The following is a 22,518-nucleotide window of genomic DNA, read 5'->3' on the forward strand; positions in this document are numbered from 1 at the left end:
GGACGGCTGCGGCGGCCGCGCGCCACGCGGGCTGCGCAACCACAGCGCCCGGCGGCGCGGCCGGGCCCCGCCCCCGCGCCCGCGCCCCGCCCCCCTCTCCCGCCTCCCGCCGCGGCCGCAGCGCGGGGGGCCGGCGCCAGGGGGCGCTGCGGGCGGGCCGCCCCGGCGGCGCGCGGCCGGAAGCGGCGCGCGGCGATGAGTGTGCTGTTTTGAGGGAGGCGGCTGGTTCCGGCTCGCGGCGGCGCGCGGGGGGCAGCCATGAGCTACGACCGGGCCATCACCGTCTTCTCCCCCGACGGGCACCTCTTCCAGGTGGAGTACGCCCAGGAGGCGGTGAAGAAGGGCTCCACCGCGGTGAGTGAGCCGAGGGCGGGCCGGGGAGTGGGCCCTGCCTCCGGGGGGCTGCCGGCCGGAGCGGCCTGGGAAGCCGCCGCGCTCCTCAGCGTGGCCGCCGCGCCTCTGTCAGGCCCGGGCGGCGCTGGGGTCTCGAGGGGGTCGCGCGGCTGGAGCCCTCGGCCGTGAGGCCCGGTACCGGCGGGCCCCGGGGCCTGGCAGAGCTGCCGGAGCGCGGCGGCCCGGGCCTCGCCTGCCCGGTGCGGTGGAAGTGCCGCGGGCGCTGCGGGTGCGCGGTGCGGGGTCCCGCCGGGCGGGGGGGTCGGCAGGGCCGTGCGGGAGCGACCTCCCTGCTGCCGCCCTCCGCTTGTCCCCAGCTTCCCCTCGGTGAAGCGTTTTTTCACTTGGGGGAGAAGAAAAAAACCCAACGAACTGTCGTTTCCACATAAAATACCCAGAAGAAAATTTACTGCCTTTGGGATGGAAAGAAACGTGACAAGACTTAATGCCAAGTAAGCTCTTCATTGTTTTCGGAAAGTAGAACACTGTCAAAGGGCAGCGAACATCCAATACAATCTGTTTCTGTCTTGTCTCATGTTGAGTTTAATGTTTTTGGAGACATCCGTAACAGGCTAACAGCAGGGCTACCCCCTAAGACCAAACGATTCCCATCACCGCGGGAGCAGCAGCAGCAGCAGCAGAGTGATGTAAGGGGTCGGCTTGTATCCCCTCCCTGCTGTCAGAAGAGGGACATTCAAAGGATCAGTCGGGACACCAAGGCGGCCAGCTCCTGACCCACTGCTTTTGGGTGTTACTTGGTCTAATCTTCAGTATTTTGGGTTATGACTTGAGCAATACCAGTGGACTAGTTGTCGTGGTAGTTCTGTTGTTGTTCCCACTTCTGTGGCTGTGGAAACGCTAATGCCGGTGCTGGGGAGAGCTGGGGAAAACGCAGCTGGGAGGAGGAGTGGGAATATATCTCTGGGGAACCGCAGGGATGCAAATTGGTATGAGCGGATTATGCAACTGCACCCTGGAATTCAGTGCCATTTCTGTTACATCAGTCCTTTCTCCAGGTTGCGGCAAGAGGAAATAAAAGTGACTTCAAGTTGAAATAATGTTTACAGTGTGGGGTTTTATGTCGTTTTCCCCTACTCATTTCAGTAAAGTCTGCAACTACTAGGTTTTTGGGGCCTAGCTTAATGTTTTTCTTTTTCTCCTTCTTTTAATGCCTTCAAGGTTGGAGTGAGAGGGAAGGATATTGTTGTTCTTGGTGTGGAAAAGAAGTCTGTGGCAAAACTTCAGGATGAAAGAACTGTACGGAAGATCTGCGCTCTCGATGACAATGTCTGCATGGCTTTTGCAGGTATGTGCTTCTGTCAGGGTTTGTGACAGTTACCGGAGCACCTTTGGGTATGTTTATGGATTCTGAGAATATAAAATACTTAGCGCAACTGGCTGAGGATGGTGGGGAAGGACTATATTTCCACGGTTGCTTATTCTTTTTTAAATAAGAGTAGCCTATTATATAGATAAATATATATAGAAAGAGCGAATAATCTAATGAGAGGAAATACGAGTTAAAGTTATTAAGCCCCCCTAGGTTTAACGTGAGGATGAGTACTGAGAAGTGATTTGTCACTGGCACAAATAACGATATATACTATTTAAATATACATATTTTAATTTTTATATAATTACTTAAAATATTTCATTTTAATGCATAAAATATATTTATATATTATATATAGGATTCATATTAATACATGTTACAGAAGCTATAAGAGGTACTTGTCAGTTACGGGGGCCTTTTCCCATGTGCGTGGAGCCAAAAAAGCTAAATTTTGCAGCCTTGCATAAAACAAAGAAAAATCCTCTGTTCTAGTTCGGAAGACTCCTTCTGCATGAACAGCTCTGGATTTGAAGCATCAATATTCTAGTTCTCCATTCTTCCTGTTCCAAATGCCTTAATTTCCATTGTTTGAAGTTTAAACAGGAGGCATGAAAATTTTTAAAAAAACATTTAATCTCCATTTATGTTGTATTTCAGAAGGTTTCTCCTCTCTTCAGGTAGTTCAGGATCTTTGTGTCACTGCCAGTAGTGCTTTAGGGGGAGATCTGATTTAACCAGCAAAAATAGTGGATTTTGGATTTGGTGTGCAGGAGTGACAGGTTCAGCTGCTTCTGCTGCCTTGCTTCCTCAGCTGGGGGTTGTGGTACGTGCAGGTGGGTGCAAAAGCTTGAAGAAAAGTTGCCTAATAGAAACAAGAATTCAATAGAAGCAAATTGAAAATGGCAACATTAGCTAAAAAATACAATAAGAAATAAATTTCTTTTTAATATTTTTCAAAGGGTCATACTCATTTTTGTCAACTGACATCAGGCTGCTGTAGCTTCATCTACTACATGAGATTTGCTGTGCCGATAAAGCTGGCTTATATAGTTAGGGGGACTGCATAAGAAATAAAACCAATGTGCGTGAGGATGGAGATTGCTTTGCTAATTTGCTGTTGGATGGAATGCTGTCAGTCATATTACGATTACCTGGTTCAGAATTGCGTGTGTTATCTAACTCACAAACATGAAAGCTGTAAACTAAATTGTCTACTTATTTTGGCACCTGAGCTTCTTTCTGTTGCCTGAAAAATTACATTCTTGCTCAGCAAACCTGAGAAAGCTTGTTCTCTCATTTGCTTTTTTCGTTGCTGTTGACACTGACCTTGTGAGCCTTTTGGGGCAAGGCTAGTTGTTTTATTTGTGCATACAGTATAAAGCATGAATCAGAGAATACCCTGTCGTTTCAGGGCTGACGGCTGATGCCAGAATAGTTATAAATAGAGCTCGTGTGGAGTGTCAAAGCCACAGACTTACCGTGGAGGATCCTGTCACCGTGGAGTACATCACACGTTACATTGCTAGTCTGAAACAGGTACGTTGGACCACACAGAGATACTTAAAAAAGTGTGTCCCGATGAGCCGCGCTTCAGACTTAAGTGTGTGACATGTCTGTTCCTGGCTTTGTTCTGCTCAGCTGGTAAAAATCAGCGTAACAAAACAGATTGCGGCCGTTCATTGGAAACGGGGCTGTGGTAATAGAAGAGGGGGCTTGATTACTGTTTGGTTTTTTTCCCAAGATGAAGAAATTAATTAGTGCTTGCAAGGAGTGAGTAATGACATTTGTGGTATACGCAGGACCACTCTGCTCATCTACTCCCTCTCATAACAATGGTGCCGTGTTTTTGTCAAAATGTCTTCGTGGCTCCTGTTCATTTTTCTTCCTACTAAGCCACTGCAGGGAGGGGCAAGAGGGGAGCAAATCAGTGCAGTACTTAATGTTTTATGTTTGATATTCATGAATTGAAAATGGACTGCAGCATGCAAATATGCCCAGCTGTGTTCTGTGATAAAATTGTTCATTTGCCAGCGTATTAAACTTGATTTTCAGCAACTAGTAGGGAACAGAAAAAGTATAATTTACTTATGGTCAGACATGTTAGTACAGTGATGATGATAATAGTGTAATTCTTGTGACAATCACTAGCCTGCCCGAGCAGAATACCACTTCCCAAAGTTTCACTTTGTTCCTGTACAGTACTCTCACATTTGTGTCTTTCATTCTGGCACATTCACTCTTTCTCTAAAACGGTTACGTACCACAGGTCTCGCACAGTATTCCCGCTGCAGTAATGTTGCTGCGCTAGGCCTCCAGTTTGTGGGCACTTCTGGTGCATGGCGTGGCAACAACTTTGCTAGCTCAGCCTTGGCAGGAGGGCTGTAGCACGGGCCTTGCTGTAGGCCGCTGAGCATCACACAGCATGCCATGCTTTCTGATGGAATTGTTGCACATCGTTGGTGAAAGCTTGACTTAGCGTTCAGGTGTTATCATCCTCTTTTTTGGCTTCCTAAGTGTGCTTGTCAAAGCGAGTGTTGTACCTGGGCTTGCAGGCTCAGCTCTGCCTCTCAGCACCACTCAGCAGCCGAGGGAGGTTCTTCCCGACAGGATAGCTGTATTCCTGCAGCAAACTCCAGGAAAAAAAAAATTCCTGGGTGTTGGGGGCAGGGGTGGAGCAGTGATCACCTCTTCCTTGCCTCGCTTAGGGTCTTCCGTAAGAGGTGGAATCATAACTGTTAACAGGTGGATTGGTAAGAGCCTGCTGAAAATACTTCTGGTGGCTCTTCTGGTTGTAACTTGTACAATGCCTGCTTTCCACTGTAAACATGGTTTTCGAACCACTTCTGAAATAAGTGTCTCTTCTTTCTGATCAGAGATACACACAAAGCAACGGTCGCAGACCTTTCGGTATCTCTGCTCTTATCGTGGGATTCGACTTCGATGGAACCCCGCGGCTGTACCAGACAGATCCCTCCGGTACATACCATGCTTGGAAGGTAAGTTGATTCTGTCACTGGTGGAGATGTAATGAAATATTTGTGAGTTAATGTCCCCTTTAAGGAGGTACTGGTGTAGAAAGGAGATCTCACTGGCCAGATGGTGCTGGCTCACAGCTGCAAAAATCCTTAATGATCAAATTTACTGAGAATGGCAGTCTGCAGTTCAGCCTTACTTGGGAAATCTTGTCCTGTTTTCCAAAAAAAGCCCACCACCACCTGTGCCTGACAACTGTCTTTTTGTGTGACATGTGGGAAGTAACATGTTCAGTCTCCTGAAAGATACACGGTGATCACAAAATGGTTTCAGATTATGTAATTGTACAGCTTGTAATTCTTGCTTATTCTGTAAACAGAGCCGTTCCTAAGCTTCCGTTCGTTATTTTTTTCCAGGCTAATGCCATTGGCAGAGGAGCCAAATCAGTGCGTGAATTCCTGGAGAAAAACTATACTGATGAAGCTATTGAAACAGATGATCTAACTATTAAACTTGTCATCAAGGCTCTTCTTGAGGTGAGTGGGGTTCAGATCCCTTGTGTGACTTTTCACTGTGTGTCGGGACTGACTCCTTGGACATGAATCTGTGAAAACCTGTGCACATGTCACAGGGAAGTACCGTAAAAGGGTCTGTGAAAGCTGTTTGTTGTAGGCTGTGGGATTAAGTTAACGGTTCAGAATATTGCAGGTAACAGTTTCCGTAGTTACACAAATGAATTTACTAGTGGTTCTCTGGGGAGGAAGACAGACCTCAGTTCTGGGTGTTAAGCACACCAAAGATGTGCTAAATCATACGCAGAATATTTCGCTTCTGTATTGAAGTTTAAGATACAGAAAATACCGAAGGTCAGGTGGTGGAAGTGAGGTGTTCCTCACCAGCCACCGAGCCCATTGACGCCAGAAGGAAGACCCTTATTTCCCGAGAGTTACGCTGCTGCTGGAGCCCAGAGCTTGGTGCTAATGAGTGAAACGCTCCCAGCTATCTCTCTTCTCCTCCTAAGAAGACTTGGAAGGGCTTTGTTACAATTAATTGATGGATACGCTCCTAATACCTCCGTCTAACTCATGTTAAGGTTGTGCAATCTGGTGGGAAGAACATCGAGCTGGCAGTTATGAGGCGAGAACAGCCGCTGAAGGTAAGGTCTTAGTTTTGCTTTTCTCCCTTTGTTGCCTGTCCCTCTGGTGCTGTCCTTGTGGAGCTGCGTTAGCCTCTAGCCCTTAATCCCACGCTGGCAGATATTTCTGTTTATTATCAGCGGCCAAGGAATGTTGTTGTGTCTGCACAAGGTACCTGTGTCCCAATAAACACCAGTTCACTTTGCTCCCATGTCGGGACTAGCACTGCTTAATGAAAGGCTTTGAGTTGTGTTAGTATCTCGAGGGTCACCTGTGTTTCTGTTGTAGATCCTAAACCCTGAAGAAATTGAGAAGTATGTTGCTGAAATTGAAAAAGAAAAGGAAGAAAATGAAAAGAAAAAACAGAAGAAGACATCATGATGAATGAAATCCAACTGCTTTAGCTGCTTCTTTTTAATTCAAGTGATGGGTTATTCTGTATAGACATGATGTAGGCATTCCACTTACTCATACTGTGTCCCTCGAGACCTACAATAAACCTACTGATTTTTTTTTAAAGCTGTTATTTTAAAAAAAATCTGTTTCTTCCTTGGATTTTAATCACCTAGGTCCATTTGGTTGGCTACAAAATGGCAGTAGTGACCCATTAAAGGACAAAAAACTTGGTTTCCATTTTTTTCCTTGAACACTTCACTTTGTTTAATGATTTTTTCTGTGCTGTCTCAGTTGTTGGCTTCTCCCTTTTTTAAGTAGGTGTCTCAGTGGGTACTTTACAGCCTCAGCAGAACATAGCCAATACGGATTTATGCTTTTTCTTCCCTAACTGGTATCTTCAGATTTCGATGGCTGGGGTCTGGCTGTGAGCCTGCTGGTGGTGGGGCTTGGCTTGCTGCAGAAGGGCGATATGGGGGTGGTGGGGGGTGGTCAGTTGCAGGCGTGTCACTGCAGCAGAGGTGTGTGCCTTGGTGCTGACATAGACGGTGCATGATTCATCGGCTTCAGAATAAAGTGTTGCGGTTGCGATTGCCCACGAGGGCAGTTACAGACCAGTAGCTTCCTAACGCTAAAAATACCTACGACAAGTGTTACATGCAACATGGCTAAACTGTAAAGCTCTACTCCATTTTCTCCTTTTGTTTACCTCCAGTCCTCCTTGTGTTTACCCTCGTGCTGCTCTCTCTGTCCATCTTGCCCGCAGGAGCTCGGTTTAGCTCGGTTTCTGGGTTTGGCTCGGTTTCTGGTGGAGCCTGTTTACTGCCCCCAGTCCCAGCAGCTGCCTGAGCCAGTTCCCTTCGGCAGAGGGGGATTGCTCACACCGAGGGCTGCGGGGACCTGCCTCCGCTGCTGTCGCTCGAGAGGCACGGTCTGCTCCATGCCATCCACTCACTGCAGACATGAACATGTGTAACGTAATAAACTTAGCAGAATGTCAGTTCGAAGGTGTCAAGTGACAACTCTGTGCTCAGATGCATTGGAGGTGGCCCAAAGGAGACGAGAGCTGGTAGGGAGTTTTATTTCAGGTCAGTATTTGCATTGAGGTGTCTCCACTCTCCAATTCTGGCCATTAAAAGCTCTTTCCAGCCAGTTCACCTGCCGTGGGCCACCTCTGTGCTGCAGGCCACTGCTGGTGACAGCTGGCTGGTGGCTACAGCCTGTGACAGCAGCAGAAAAGGGGGCAGCAGGACACCCTGCCTGGCCGAGGCTCCTGCAGGCACGGAGCAGAGCCCCTGTCCCTGGCGCTGCATGGGGAGCAGGAGTGACACCAGCTCCTTGCTCCCCATCTCCATGTCGGAAACTGGTTTTCTTTTGTTGCTGGGGCTTTGTCAGTCCGTACCACCCCTCAGCGCGACCGAAGGTGCTGCCCATCCCGTCTGCTCCAAAGGGCATCTGCTCCAAAGGGCTCTGCTCCCAGGGCAGGGAGGGCCGGTCACCCAGGCCGGGCTGCGGCACCCTGTGGCATGTTCCCCCGTTTCACAGGAGCCTCAGGCCTCCCCTGCCCCGAGCACTCGCGCCCTGCTCGGGGTGGTGACGGGACCCCTGTGCTGTACAAGTGTCCCTGTTTAGATCCAGCCGGGGGGGACTGGCACAGCCCTCAGGAGCCGCGGCCCGGCCTGCTGCAGCCCCCACCGCCTCTGTTCCCGGGTGCCGAGATAGAGCAGCACCCAAAAGCAGCCCAGCACCCTGCTGGAGCCGGCTCGGCTGCAGGAGCCCAGGACCCCCAGCAGCCCACAGGGAGCCCAGGCGGGCCGGGCCACCCCAGGCAGCTGGCAGGGACCTGCAGGAGCTCAGTCACCGCCCCAGCACCGCGACTTGCTCACACCAGCCCCCTGTGCAGAGCCAGCGGTGGATGGAGCAAGGCCCGGGGAGCTGCAGCGCGGCTCAGGGCAGCGGCAGGGCAAGGGGCTGGAACGCCACAGGAGCCGGCGCTCGCGGCTAGGAGGGCTCGCGGGGAGCTAGCCCCGGGCTGAGCCACAGCCATTAGTCCCCTCGCACCACTCCCACCCAGCACAGCGGCTGGGACAGCCCCAGTGACTGACTGCACATTACGTATCAGATGTGAAGGTTTACTGCGGAAAGAACAGAAATTACTGCCTTAAAAGAAAAAAAAAGCATTACTAACCGAAGTTAACGAGGATTTTTCTCTTTCCCCCTCACACAAGCCCGTTGCCTGTCACTTGAAGTCACAGCGCCTGTTTGCCAGCAGAGACATCAGGCTTTCAGCAGCTTTGAAGGAGCCCTTCCAGCACACCCCCTTGTGCTGGTACAAGCCCAGGTACTGAAGGCATCTGTGGCTGCCACAGCAGCACTGCCCCCCCCCCCCCCCCCCCCCCAAACACCCAGCCAGGCCCCCCAGGCCAGGCAGCAGCTGGGAGGGGGCTGAGGCACAGCACCACCCACGAGGCAGAATGCCCAGGCAGAGCACAGGGGCACGGGATCACAGGGTAACGGCAACAACAGGGGGTCAGCACCTGGATTAGGGGTTTTAAGCCCTATGCGAAGCGCCCCGCAGCCCTGCCAGGCCCCTCTGCCATCCCTGGCAGCCACGCTAGGACAAGCGCCTGACAAGTTGTACCGACTGCTGCTACTGGGCTGTCTGCAGAACAAAGCAGGAGGGAAACGTTAAACATTTACATGTTTATTATAATTACAATTTACATTACTCCAAAGAGCAGCCCCACTGCTATGTTCTAATTTTTAGCAATAAAGTCCTACAAAAATAAATCCAAGCTTTTACAGTAACCTAGGTCAATGCATAACTAAAAAATTCTAGCTATGTAAGGGGTTCAGTCATCAAGGTGCTTTTTCAACAAAATTCCCTACCAAACAAAAAGGGACACATGCCTATAGCAATTTAACCCACTTAGTCATGCAAACAAATGTAACCCCTCCCTCCCAACCCCTCTCCCCACATACAGTTTAAAAAAAAAAAACAAAAACAAAAACAAACCACAAAAGAAAAACTAAACTATTTACAGTAGGTGGGGTATAGAGGAAAGAAATTAAACATGCCCATCTGTTAAGCTTCATTATACGGACTCCCATCCCTAGTTTAATGAAAACATTCCATAGTGTTCCACCACAGTCTACTAGTGTACAGAGAACTGTTTGCATTGGGTACTACCGACGAGCGAGGTACAAACTGAGGCAAGAAGTCAGGGCTTCCGATCTCCTTCCCAGACAGCAGAGTACTGCCAAAAACTTTATGCGGAGGCACCTGCTGCTCCTGTCCCCCCATGCTGCCCTGACCCAGTCAGGAGCTCCAATCCTTTGAGGAACCAGCCCAGCACCCTCCAGCCCAAGGGAGAGTCGCGGTTCCATGTAAACCTGCGGTACCCCACACGAGTACCAGCCAACAAACAGTTGTACAGTCATTTACACTACTACATGATCAACAATCCAGTATTCCCAAGTGACAATATACATAACTCAGCACCAGGAATCCATTCTCCCAGATACCAAGTGCTACTTCACACTTGCTGCTGAGAACAGCGAGACCAGCAGCACCGTTTGGTTACTCAGAACAAACAAATTATCGCTGGTTTATTTCAAGTGAGCTTTGGTTCCATGTTAAAATAGCATGATTTATCTTCTTCAGGGTTCAGAAAAGGAGTCTGACTTTAAGCTTAGACTATAGCAGCCTTTGAGAGACCCAGAAAGAAGAACCATGTAAGTTAGTCTGCACGTAAAAAAACAACAAAAACAAAAAAAAAAGACACCCTGAAGAAGGTACCCCTGAACACATTCCCTCTTCCAAAGAATATTCCAGCTGACAGTTGCTGGTCCAAAATAAGTCCAGAATATAAGCAGTAGTACATGAAGTTCTGTCGCTTGAGCTGAGACAGTAAACAATATGAACCATTTTCCCACATTAGTGCAGCAGTTGGATGTTTTCTTTCTATATACAGTTTCATCCTCTCAGGAGAGATGTCAGAACCTGTTCAGAAAAGAAGGTAGATAGAATTAGGCATGGTACCATGGGGATCTTCTCCCAACAAAAACAGAAGCGAAGTTAACACCGAGGTATCAACACAAATGCTTAGCTAGAAAGGCTCAGCTCAAACAAGCAGCTCTTGCTTTCTCAGAAAGGTTAGCCCAAGAAATCAACAGAACAATCAAGATGTTAAAACACACATCAAATCCACTCATATCTCCTTCTACTACTCTGAGGCTGGAGAGCAGAACAGGTTGCACAGGCAGTTCAGACAAGGAATACAAGACAAACCTGGCTCAGAGACTGTATTTATTCTTGCTAAAAACTTGCCTCTGAAGTTACACTCTGCCAGTACCAGCTCTGTGAGTGGTTTGGTTTCGCCTCGCTGCTCCACTACCCCTTCCACCTCGAAATCCACCACGAAAGCTGCGGCCACGAAGGAACCGTCCAGACACTCCAAACGTCTCTGTATTGAGCTTCCTTTCTTCAGCCCACGTGGTACGCCTAGAACTGAACAAGGCTGCATTCAGATTTAATATAAACATGAAATAGCCACCAACTCATTTAGCTAGGAAGCTTCAAGCACCCTATTTTGTTGAACTGCAACAAGAACCAGCGTACACATGCTCACCAACTCAACTGCCCTGCTAAGTGTGGATTTGAAAGTGACAGCTGGTGGCTGTCAAAGCTACTTTCATACTGGAAAACTAGAGAAGGGCCTAGAAAAGGGCTGAACATAGTCTTACAAGCATTTCAAACTTGAAAACTACAAACTTTAGACTCCAGTTCAGCCCCTCCAGAAACCCAGGAAGCCTTGTCACATCTGAGGTAGCTCCACAGCACCAGCTTATTTCTTCCCTAGCAAAGCCTGCCCAGGCCCAAGCACCTTACTGTGATCACCCCGAAGAACGTTTTGCTAAAGGGAAGCAGAAATACTACCAAGGGAATTTCACATACTGACACTAAAGGGATGACTGATGTGACCAGCACCAGCAGCAAAAGATGAAGCTTTAACATTCCCAACTTTTAATTTAATGCATTTCCACTGGCAGACCTGACCTCATCTGCCCAAGCTCCAGATGTGGCTCGCTCCTGTCTGCAAGCTGCACCATCATACACAGCATGACCCTGATGCCTCCTCCTCCCACAAACAAGACAAGAAATTTGTTTACAATCAGTGGGTTCAAACCCAGCACTGGGAAACTAAACAGGAAATTCCTGTATCATGGTTTAGGTGAGTATCAGCATCAGTTGAAATCCTTGCCTTTTGTTTGATCCCACTGCATGAAGCTCAGTTAATATAACTTGTGAGCAACCAAATGCATAGAGCAATACTTCCTTCTGAAGACTGTTTTGCTCACTGTCTCGTATGCCAAGACTTTTAAAGAATTAAACCATGTGACATCAATTACATCTAGAATTCTACACCTAAAACTGCATTAAAATAGCAAGCCTTTAGAAAACACTCACCTAGATTTTAGTTCTGAAGAAATGTTGTCAAAGAAAGACTTGGATTTATCGTAATAGCAGTTGGGTCCCAGAAGGTCCTCCTCTGCATTACCATCATTGTTTTGAGTTGCCACTCCAGGGTCCCCTTTTTCTTCCCCCGTCTCTGCTTTGTCATCTGAAGATAATAAAACATATTACACTTCCTTGATGCATACTGAAGAGCCATCTGTTCTCTTGCTCCCTCAAACAAGACTTGAGATGTAATCATGCAGTTTCTCAGAATTAGTTTGTCTATGCAGCATTTACTGCTAGCTCAGCAATTCATATTTAATGAAGCCACAAACCTTTAAAGTTTAGTTTCTTCTTGAATTCTTTATCAAGTTCCTCTCTGTTGAACTGTGCATTTGCACTTTCAAAGTCAAAGTCACCTTCAAACTTTATTGTATTTTCCTTCACAGTAGTTGGTCTGTTTTGTCCTCTAGAACGGTTTCTGGTTCTCCTGTTCCCTGAAAGCAGGAGAGTTTAAATGCTTGGTAACACACAGGGAGGTTAAATGACTTTGCTCAAGACCAGAGGAAACCAGGGTTAGAACTCAGCAGTTTCTGGCTTCCAGTCCTGTGGTTAGGCCAAACCTCTTTGAAAACAGCTTCTGAACTTGGCTGTAGAAGACATATTACAGCAACACTTTTTAACTTTCTGAAAAGTATTCCTGGTTGTCAGTCCTGCATTAAGAGTATACCCAACCTTCCTTCCAGTGAGAAGAAGTTACAAGTGTTATACCAAGAAAAGCTGATGGAAGCAGGGGAAACTGTCTTTCCTGTCTGCTACTCATCTGCAAGCACAGTACTGTAATTAGTCTACAAACCTGTCATGACAGCAAAGAGGTGCAGGTCGCTGATTTCAGAAAATCCATCCACAAAGGGAGCTTGTACTTTGTATAGTTGCTGGTTTCCAACTCAGACACTATCAACTCCTTTTGGGAAAAGCTCTAACCTCTTCTACAGTGCTGCCCTCAGGCAAATTAATTTGAAGACCTGAGAGTCAGAAGTTTTGTTTCCTACATTTTCTTATTTGGCTTGGACAGAAATATTGGTTTGAATTTAATTTCACTTTCTTTTGACCTGTGCTTAAACTGCCATCCTAAGATAAGGCCTCTGCACTATGGAAGCGAGGGCTCCATAGTTCCCTCTCAGTTATAAGAGCTCTGGGGACTCTTAAACAGGTTGCCTTTCCCAGTAAAAGTACTTCAGTTGCTGCTGCCAACTTACAGCGTCATTTCAACACATAGCTTTCAAGCTTCTAGAAGAGACACTAGAATTCTGTTCCTGGTATGCCCTGAACTTCTGAGACTCCAGAACTTATTCTGCTAGGGAAGCATCTCTGGACGCCCAAAGCCTCATCAAGTTTTATTTTACTCTCAGTCTTCCATCGGATGACCTTTCACTGAAGTCAACAATATTTGCCTTTTAGGCTAATTGACTGTTTAGCGTCAGGTTAACCTACCTGATCTTCTCCTTTGAGGTCTTCTGTTTTCATCATTCACCTGTCCTTGGGTTTGCACAGGTGCTGCCTGAACTGTATCGACTGAACAAGAAGGATAAAAATAAAGGAGCATAAGAACAAAGCTGAAACAGTTTAGTCTTGCTATGCACCCTTGTCGGATGCCTCAGAGCAGCACTTTAACAACAAAGCGGTGCATACGTACCATTTGTCTTGCCGTTGCCCTGCGGAACCTGCCGCCCATTGCGCTGAACCCCTGGAGTTACTTTCACTGGGGGCGGCTTTTGTGAATTCATGTTGTCAACTGGGCCAGTCTGAACAGCCTGCTCCACCATGGGGCTTTTGCGGACTGGGTGAACAGAAGGAAAGCCAGCACCTGGAAAAAATCCCAATGACTAAGTGTCTCAAAATATGCCAAAGCTATTCAAACCCTACCCACTTCTATGGAGAAACCATTTTGTCAAGAATTACTCAAAGCCTTGAGTGTTTATCATTACATGCTATGTTTAATTGGCATACACACTAGTTAAGGCACTGCTGCCATACAAGTTGTAGCTCTCAAATCCAGAGCCTTAAAATCGGGAAATCTACCCATTTATTTCTTAAATGAAGTTAGACACACATTAGGTAAGCAAGCCAGCTCAGTCTCTTAGACAGTTTATACCAAAAATCTAATTTCTAGGTGTATCCTTGGTTATGTAGGATTTTACATACATTAAATCTGAAGCAAAAATTCACCATTTTGAAACTGCTCAAGAAAGCTTCCCCACTTTGTCAGGAAAGTTTTGCAGCAAAAGCTTAACCAACTCAACTACATCCCATTTTGTAAGCCGCTTTTAGAAGTCCTTCAACTTCATTGCTTATTGTTAGCTTTCAGACAAAGAAAACCTGAAACCAGACCAGGATCTCAAAGTTACCCTTTTAAATTCCTTCTTGGTCAAGGCCAAAGTGTTACCAAGACTTCTGTTGCTCTTCCATCCAGGCTTATTTATTCACACTACAAAACATGTAAATACTTTTCATGGTTTGGTATACCTTACACCAATTATATTAAAAAGCGACAGTCTTCAGTACTCAGAAGAAACACTGCATTCTAGATTTAATTAGAAGTTTTGGAGTACTACAGGTTTATGTAGTTATGCGTAAGAACTGCTTGGAAGCGAACTTTAACTGAATCTACTTAAAGAGCAAGAACAGTGAAAAGCTGAAGAGTACACACAAACCAAGCCACTGACACTTCTGGGTCACCCAAGTCCACTTGAGATATACCCAGTAAGTAACATCATGCAGGTTCCCAGCTAATGTACACCTGGAAAGCTTGCAAGGAAGACAGACATATCCTAAGGATTATTCAGCAGGACAAAGCTGCTGTGCAAGTTTAACGTGAGAAAGTTTCAAAGCTTAGCCAGAATACTGAGAAAGTATGCACAGATAGATGGCCAAAACCAAAGAGTAAAACCAGTTTCATGCCAACACAAGCATACATGCTTAAGTTAAAAAACAGATGAAACTAATTACCATGTTTAAATGCAGGCTGCACCTGGTCTCTCTGCTCTGAGGATGGTCAGTCTAGTACCCCTACTCAACCTCCTCCTTTAAAAGGTTTTACACATAGAAGCAAGCACCCAGAACTGTTATCTCAGCTTACCACAACTCAAATTGCTTACTGTTAGTCATGCTTTACTAACCAGGAGTCTTGACAAGGTAGAATGCCCCATGCATGAAACCTATCCTGACATTTCCTCAATTACAGCAATACTCCTGGATTTCCTATTAACCTAGGTCTCTAACAGCAAGGCCACCCACAATTTAAGCAGTGTGCTTGTCTTTCCAGGAAAGGCTAATTAATTCCTCACCCAGTCCCCAAGGTGACACACAGTCCTGGAGAGGGCATAGCACATTAATACCTCTAAACTTCAGCCCTCTCCTGACATTTACACAAGAGAATCCACTGTTCTGTACTTTTTCTTCCTCCTGTCTCTCTAACTGATACTTCTGGGACAGAAGGAGTACTCCATGTACTCCTGTCCCATGTAGACATGTACAAGGCAAAGACAGCTGAGAACAAACAAGTTCTACTAGCATTACCCATAAGCACTATCATTCTGAGGGGTTAACAAGAACAGAGTGTTTGCAAGTGCCATGCAGTTCTTCCAAATATTTGGAGTCCTCAAACTGCTGTTACCCTTGGAAGAGAGCTGATGGGGCTCTGAAGACATGTCAGGCTCTGAAACAGGTTGTGGAGACGGAGAAGAACTAGGGCTGGAAGCAGCTGCTGATGCTGGAGGGCTTACCAACTTCTCTAAAGAGATAGAGGGAAGAAGAGAAAGCAAAGATACATGGATAAGATACAAGGTAGTGAAACATCTGAAGGACTTGGAAAGAGATACAAGAATCTCTAGAACAGCATTAGAACAGCTTATTCACAGTTCTCTCTGGGAGTACAAGTTCTTTTTACATGTGATGTATATGTAAGGTATGTTAGGTTAGAAATGAACTGGCCTCAACTGTTAGGTATCCATGTTTCTTTCAGAAAGAAACTTCAGCTCTTTAGTTTGTTTCTTTCTTTTGTGTGCATGTGTGTGCGCACGCATGTAAGTGAAATGCAGGCCTCCTTGCGGTAAGACCACTACACAAAGTTGTCAACTACTTATTCACTGCTTGTTGCAGCCTGACGCTTGGCAAGGAATTCGGTATTAGTTACTGTTATTTGGTTTCACAGTAGCTGCATACAAGGACTGTACCTTTATTCTAGCAAGTAAAGTTTTTACTTACCTAAGCCTAATGAAGCTGCATACTGCTGGCTAAGTAAAGAGCTGGCAGCAAGCTGGCTGTAAGGTGGCATACCTCTAAACGGGCTGTAAGGCACATGTGGCTGAAAGGATGATGTAGAGGCAGAGCCCAGTGAAGACTGCAACAAGACAAAGTACATTTCCATTTACAGTGTCCAGAAGTCAACTTGCTTTGGCAGTGATTCTCTACTTCATGTACAGCATTACTAAAGCTCAATTAAATACTGAGAAGGGTTAGTTTACCGCTTTATGAGTTTCCTGCATTCTCAGCTAGCTCTGGCTTTTGTTGACTGAAGTCTTTAATGCTGCTGCTATTTTAAACATTACAATGAAACTAAGGATGCTTCAAACAATCTGAAGATTCCTGGAGACGCTTACTGGCCTTCATTTTTATAAGTTTCTACCAAAATCCAGTCCTTACTCACCAATGTTTTATCACAGCTTTCTATCAACACTTCAGGCTAACTTACTTGAACAATGGCAGGATCTTGTGGCAGAGTATGTTGAGCTTTTGGAGGTTCACAGACAGTGATGTCTTTGATGTCACTTCCTCGAAAAATAATATATTCATAGATTTCTTCTCTTGGAGGAGCAGGTCTGTCTGTGGGCCGGTCTTCAGTACCGAAGGATCGCACTTTAGTGTTAAAAAAAGGATCACTGTTAGTCCAGCAGTATTACTTTACCACTGCAGCATTGTGCAAGTTAAGATCCCTGCAGTTAAACAGTACTCTGGTAATACTTGCCAATTGTAACAAGAAGAAAAGGTTACCTCCAGAACCCTGAGTCTCCTCATTGCACACATCTATTCCCTCAAACGCCAACCTTTTCAGCAGCCTGTATAAACAGTTTTGTTTACATCAAGCTGTGAAGGTAAAGACCATAGACCAGCTGGAGTGAAGAATCCTACTCAAAAGCTGAGGACTTCCTCACAGTGCTACACTGCCGTAATCCCCCTCCCTCCCCAGCACCTGTCCCATGTAGACATTTAGCTTGAGACAACTGCCACCGCAACAGACCACTGGAGAGGCCCCTGCAGCAGCAGGGGAAAACTCTTAGCAGGCTTCAGAGCTTAAATCTGCACCTTTGGTTTCACACATTTATTGCACAGATAGAGGTCAAGTTTCATCAACATAAAAACTTCCTATTAAAATTCTCTCTCTACGCCATGCCACTGGTTTTATGATTAATATCCACTGACTACAAAGCAAGCTTTTAGTGATAAATCTAAAACCTCAGTGCCTACTAAGGCTTTACTGAGTCCCAGCTGTTGGAACACTTGAGCAGGTACTAACCAGTGATGTTACACATTAGAGTGGAAAAATGGCTGCAATTGACTGTGTGGCAGCTACCAGGTAGAAGCATAAATTAATTTGAGCCACTAAAGAGGAAGAGGTCAGATTCAGACTTACTGAATTGTTAGTGCAGGAAAATAGGCAGCATAGTTACATCAGACACTTGACATACAAAAGCTTGACATTTTGGCCACAAGTTACAGAAGCTCATTCAGTTTACTAGTCTAGTTTTCTGTCTTCACGAGGCTTTGCCAGTTCAGATAAGCACCACCACATACTGGTTTGATGTACGCTTTCTGCTAATAAAAGAGTTCTGTATTCAAGTTGCATCAGTTGCTTCTAACAGGTTACCACAGAAGTACTCAACTTCTCTGCCAGGGCACACCACAGTTCCTGCAGTACCTTTACTAATTACATCCTTAAAGAGACCTTTCACAAGCACCTGCCATGTCACAGCCTGTGGTGACATGCCAGCCAGTTGCCACTCCCACTGCACAGCTGGAAAGATTAAGCACAGGCAGCCCTGCCACAAGGATGATAGGGGATGGCGGGCACTGCAGCTTCCCCACAAAAAGGGGGGCAGAAAGCAGATCCACTCAACCAGCATTGAGCACCCCTAGTACACTATACCATTACTAATTTACTGGGAGTGATGACTAACTCTGTCTACAACTGTCAACAAGAGCCCTGTTCTCGGCTGTATCCAGGTGGATTCTGCAACCCACCCCCCCGCCCAAGCAGCTGTTAGTGCTGTGAGCGGTCTTCACTTGCCTGACACTAATGTGAGCTCACAAGAAGCTCTGGATACAGCAGGTCAATGCCAAACTTTGTCCCTATCACGCTGATGCTATTTAGCACCTCAGCTTACACCTAACTGGAAAAGAATCTTAACTGGTACAAAGGCAAACTGTCAGTCCCTTCCTTTGAAGGACTGTCTCCCATTAGTTCACAGAGTATATAACCTCTCCCAGTTATTTTAGATCTCCAGCTGCTGTTTGATCATATTACAGCTGTAACCTAGTCAACTAGAGGCAGATTATAAACTGAAAGCAATGACTGTGGCCTTTTAGACATGAACCATACCACTGATATCCCTGCTCATGATTAGATTATTACAGCAGACAGCTCATGGCAAGACATACTAAAGCTATCCAAGGACTACTGCAGAATCCCACAGCTAGCTTGGAAAGCACCACATCTCTGACCACCAGGATCAGCCTGTCAGCTTCCACATAGAGAAACACAACCCACCAAGCCCAAAGCTGTCCAGGCAGAGCCTCAGTTGGCTGGTCCCAAGGTTTCTAACAAAAAAGATGGAAAACAGAGGCCCTTGTTGTAAACAAAACAGCAGCGAGGACATTTGAGAGGGTTCTAGGAGTTGAGCATGCCTGCTCGTGCATTTGAAGTGTTTAACAGCTTCTGGCACATCACAAAGTACAGCTTTGAGGTCCGAAGTGCTGTCTCCCATGAAGAGTTACAGTGACTATTGTTTACAGATGAACAGGAAATCAATTCCACACCACGTTGCAGCTAGCGTTTTACAACACAGTTCGTACTCACGTGTAGGGCTCTGTTGAGCTAGACCTCTGAAAGGTCAGGAAGCTTAACAAGAATGACTGGATGTCTGGAAAGCAGAGCTTACATGGATACTTCTTGCTTAAAAACTCTACCTTCTTCAGACTTCTACAGAATGGGGAGTAAGTTTCTGGTGTTCACTGCCAACAGGACAGTAATGGGCTTAAACTTCCTTTGCTTGCAATTTAAGCTTAGCATCTAAGACTGACAACTTTCTTGCAGTGCTTAATTAAGCACATGGAATCTCCTTATCCAGTGTTTAAGATGTTGTGCACGTGTTGAGATTTAACAGGAACCAAATACAAATCAATTTAAGCTAGCCCTGCTTTGAGTGAGGGGCCAAACTAGACTCCTTCCTGATGTCTCTTCCAACTTAAGTTTTTCTTTATATCACTCAGCTGATAAAAGTCAAGAGAATCGCACTTACATGAGATCCTGAAGTTGCCTGAACTTTAAACAGTGACATCTGGAGCCTAATAATAATTGACTAGCATTGACATGACTTCAACTGCACGTCAACAATTCATGGTTCTTCTAACTCTTCAGATCAAATGTTTTCAGCTGCTGTCCCTCCTAAGCACAGGGTTAATATTGCTGCCACAGACTTCAACATTGTAGCTATGTTCCTAATTCTGACACTAATTTTGATATAGTCTCTAAATTTAAAAAAAAACTGAGTTAAAATGAAAAGTGGGTTTGTACTGTAAAGTTTATAGTGCAGCACTTGAAGTGGGGAAAAATGTATTCTCCATCTATTGTAACAGCTACTTCTTAGGTATTCCAGTTCATCAAAACTGAACACTACGAGACCAATAAATACAAAAAATGCCAAAAATCTTATACAGAGCATGTGCACTCTCACACCATAAAGCACTTGAATCATACATGCCTCTGAAATCCACCACTTAAAACTCTGAAGTAGCAAGTGCTCTATGTGTAAGCCAGAACTATGTGAGAAACCATTCATACTTGCTGCTGGGTAAAGGTGAAGACCTTCCTGCACATACAGTAAAGGAACTGCATCCTTCCAGCAGCCTCTCAATTACTTCAAGTGAAACCCCAACATAAATAGCTCCATTTGTACGTTTAATAAACAGCTATGTCCCCAGGTTGTGAAAACTCACATTTTTAGCTTCAGAATATGCACCAATTGGTGTCAAATACTCATGTCCAGCATCACACAGACATCACTACACTGGATAAATACTGGTGGCACAGGCTGCCTTGGGAGTAGCTGAGAATCAGGCAACTCAGGGTCTCCTGCCAACAGATAAGTCTTTCAAAACAAAAGATGTTTTGTTTGTGGACGATCCTGACGGGTTGCTGAAGGCAACAAAGAAGATGTGAACTTCCCAGAAGAGGGAAAGACAAAACTTGGGGGAAAGGAAAAGCTGATGCACATTAGCTAGAGTAGCCAAGCTGCACATTAAAACCAGTACAGCAATAAGGTCGTCTGAGGGACTAAACAGGACACGTTTTCCTGACGGTAAAAACGGTAGTTCCTAACGCAGGTGTGAACTGAATCCAAATGACACCATTTAAGGAGATAAAGATCATTTTTGCTCCAGGGAAACAAGACGCAAAGCCCCGCGGAGCAGCCTGCGAGGCCGGGAGCGCCAGAGCCCGGCGCCCAGAGCCCACAGCGCTCAGCACAGCGGCTCCCACCCGCATCACCTGCGCCGAGGCCACTTATTGATCAGGAAAAGAACAAAGACACATCCACATCCACGGCAGCTCCCTCCTCTCCGGCACTGGCCTGGGGCCCTGCTCCAGCCAGGCACCAAGCACCGCCGGGCACCCGTGTGCTGACAGGGGGGGAACCAAACCACGGCCCGCCACGCACACCGGCACCTTTCCGCCTCTGACAATAGTAAGAGGAGCCGGCATCGCTGGCAGCTCCTCCTCCTCCTCAGGGGGCTGCTAACTTCCCGGGAAAACCCAGGGCTCCTCAGCATCCCGGGCCCCGCCGGCTGGCAGCGCCCCGCCGGGGGGGCACCGCAAGCCCCCGCGTCGCGGAGCGGCCTCCCGAATGCTGACTCACGGAAAGGCAGCGGCGCCAAGGCACGGGGCTGCAACCCCGCCGCCCCCCGCCCGGCCGCCAGCGCAGGGGGGGGGGGGGGGGGGGGGCCTCAGGGCCGGGGGGGCTCTGGCCGCCGCTCGCCCAGCTCGGGCTCATTGTTCAGGGGACGGCGGCGGCTGGCGGCCCCCCCCGCGCCCCCTCAGCGAGCGCCGGGCCGCGGCGGAGCCAGCCTAGGCCCGCCCGCCACCGCCTCCCCGGGAGGGCCCCGCCGCGCCGCCTCACCCTTGGCCAGCGCCACGGTGGAGTTCTCGGTGTCGATGGTGTAGAGGATGCCCTCATAGCGGATCTGCGCCTTGGAGATCAGGCTGATCTTGCTGCCGATGTAGGGGGTCCCCGAACTCATGGCGGCGGCAGGGCCGCCGGGAGGGCGAGGGAGGCGGAGGAGGCCGCGCGGGTCGCCGCACCGCCGCCCGGAGCCGCCGCGTCCGCCCACGCACACTGCGGAGCCGGGAACCCCGCCGCGCCCGCCTTATATAGGGCGGAGGGAGACGGGCTGGAGGGGGAGGCTGAGCGGGGGCGTGCTGCCGCCCCGCCGCGCATGCGCCGCCGCCGCCTGCTATTGACCAGACGGGAGACGGGGTCAGACGCGGAGGGGAGGGAGGGGGGCGAGAGTGGGGGGGGAAGCCCGGTGCCCGCGTCACGTGACCCACCCAGGCGAGGGTGCCACGTGCGCTGCGGGCGGGGCGGGGCGGAGCGAGGCGGGGCGGGGCGGGGCGAGGCGAGCGCTCGCGTCGTTCCCGCGCTGCCGCGGCGCTGTCACTGAGCCCTGTCACTGTCGCTGCTCGCTCGCCCGTGTGGCACAGATCTTGTCACGTAGCGCGGCGGGGGGGGGCAGTCGCCTCCCCCGTCCCCCCCTCCCCAAGCTCTGAGGGGAGCTTTCCCTCCCTGAGGGTCGCTCAGCTCGCCCCGCTGCCCGCCAGCCCCCCCGCCGCTCCGCAGCAGAGGCTCCCGCGGGTGCCCGCCGCCTCAGCCGCAGCAGCGCTCTGACAGCCCGGGAACGGCCGCCTCCGGCCCCAGCCCCTTTCCCTCGCCCGTGGCAGCCCAACAGCCTGGGTTTGTGCTGGAGGAGCCCCGGGAGCCTGCCCGTGCGGGGGTGCCCTGCCTTTGTTCAGCAGGCAGGACAGGGGCGCCGCGGCTGGGGGACCACAATGGTAGGCCGCAGCTGGAGAATGATGTCTCTGCAGGGTCTCCTGGGATTTCTCCGGCTCCCCCGCCATCTGCGGGTCAGTGAGAGACAACTGGTAGCATCTGGCACACAGAGTCATGGGAGGCGGTCACTAACCATCGTGAGGGTGGATGGGGATCGGGCAGGGCAGTTACATTTGGGGCAGCAGGTCAGAGTGTGCAAATCTCGCTAATTTGTGTGACGCAAATGAATAAGATTCAAAATCCGCAGCTGGAGACAGTACAGCAGGAGCCATTGTCTGAGTGTAGAGAGGTCTGCTGGAGCTGTGTGTGCCCGTGCCTTGGTTACATGTCTTATATCAGCGATAAAACAGCCATGCAGTACTATGCAGTCCACAGGTTTATCCTCATGTCACGACAACCTGCTTCCTTGCACACGGTGGCTCAGAGATCCAAATGCCCCAAGCTGTCTGCTCT

General features: G+C 48.2%; 2 protein-coding genes across 3 annotated transcripts; one reads left to right on the forward strand and one right to left on the reverse strand.

Moving 5' to 3' along the window:
• The first annotated feature begins 166 nt into the window (after positions 1–166).
• On the forward strand, positions 167–6,461 carry PSMA7 (proteasome 20S subunit alpha 7). Its single transcript, XM_040608759.1, has 7 exons — positions 167–354; positions 1,573–1,699; positions 3,138–3,262; positions 4,600–4,722; positions 5,116–5,235; positions 5,793–5,855; positions 6,124–6,461. Exons 1-7 carry the CDS (start codon positions 259–261, stop codon positions 6,214–6,216), a joined length of 747 nt encoding a protein of 248 aa, XP_040464693.1. The 5' UTR covers positions 167–258; the 3' UTR covers positions 6,217–6,461.
• Positions 6,462–8,919: 2,458 nt separating this feature from the next.
• Positions 8,920–21,419, reverse strand: LSM14B (LSM family member 14B). Of its 2 annotated transcripts, XM_040608776.1 has the most exons (10): positions 21,139–21,419; positions 16,440–16,603; positions 15,953–16,088; positions 15,363–15,479; positions 13,383–13,553; positions 13,181–13,261; positions 12,022–12,183; positions 11,699–11,852; positions 10,559–10,738; positions 8,920–10,231 (listed from the first exon to the last, which is right to left on the reverse strand). In XM_040608776.1, exons 1-9 carry the CDS (start codon positions 21,257–21,259, stop codon positions 10,567–10,569), a joined length of 1,278 nt encoding a protein of 425 aa, XP_040464710.1. In that variant the 5' UTR covers positions 21,260–21,419; the 3' UTR covers positions 8,920–10,231; positions 10,559–10,566. The 2 variants fall into 2 exon arrangements, with proteins under 2 accessions (XP_040464710.1, XP_040464711.1); XM_040608777.1 differs by lacking the exon at positions 15,363–15,479 and having other exon boundaries at positions 21,139–21,417.
• Positions 21,420–22,518: the final 1,099 nt, after the last annotated feature.

This window comes from Falco naumanni, chromosome 10, assembly GCF_017639655.2.
Source record: "Falco naumanni isolate bFalNau1 chromosome 10, bFalNau1.pat, whole genome shotgun sequence".
Lineage (NCBI taxonomy): Eukaryota > Metazoa > Chordata > Aves > Falconiformes > Falconidae > Falco > Falco naumanni.

Coding starts and splice junctions, on each gene's coding strand:
- PSMA7 (XM_040608759.1), top strand. CDS start 259: ATGAGCTACGACCGGGCCATCACCGTCTTCTCCCCCGACGGGCACCTC. Junction 3,263..4,599: donor ACATTGCTAGTCTGAAACAG/GTACGTTGGACC, acceptor CTTTCTGATCAG/AGATACACACAAAGCAACGG. Junction 5,236..5,792: donor TCATCAAGGCTCTTCTTGAG/GTGAGTGGGGTT, acceptor ACTCATGTTAAG/GTTGTGCAATCTGGTGGGAA.
- LSM14B (XM_040608776.1), bottom strand. CDS start 21,259: ATGAGTTCGGGGACCCCCTACATCGGCAGCAAGATCAGCCTGATCTCC. Junction 15,480..15,952: donor TGCAGCTTCATTAGGCTTAG/GTAAGTAAAAAC, acceptor CTATCTCTTTAG/AGAAGTTGGTAAGCCCTCCA. Junction 10,739..11,698: donor TCTTCAGAACTAAAATCTAG/GTGAGTGTTTTC, acceptor AGCCTTGTTCAG/TTCTAGGCGTACCACGTGGG.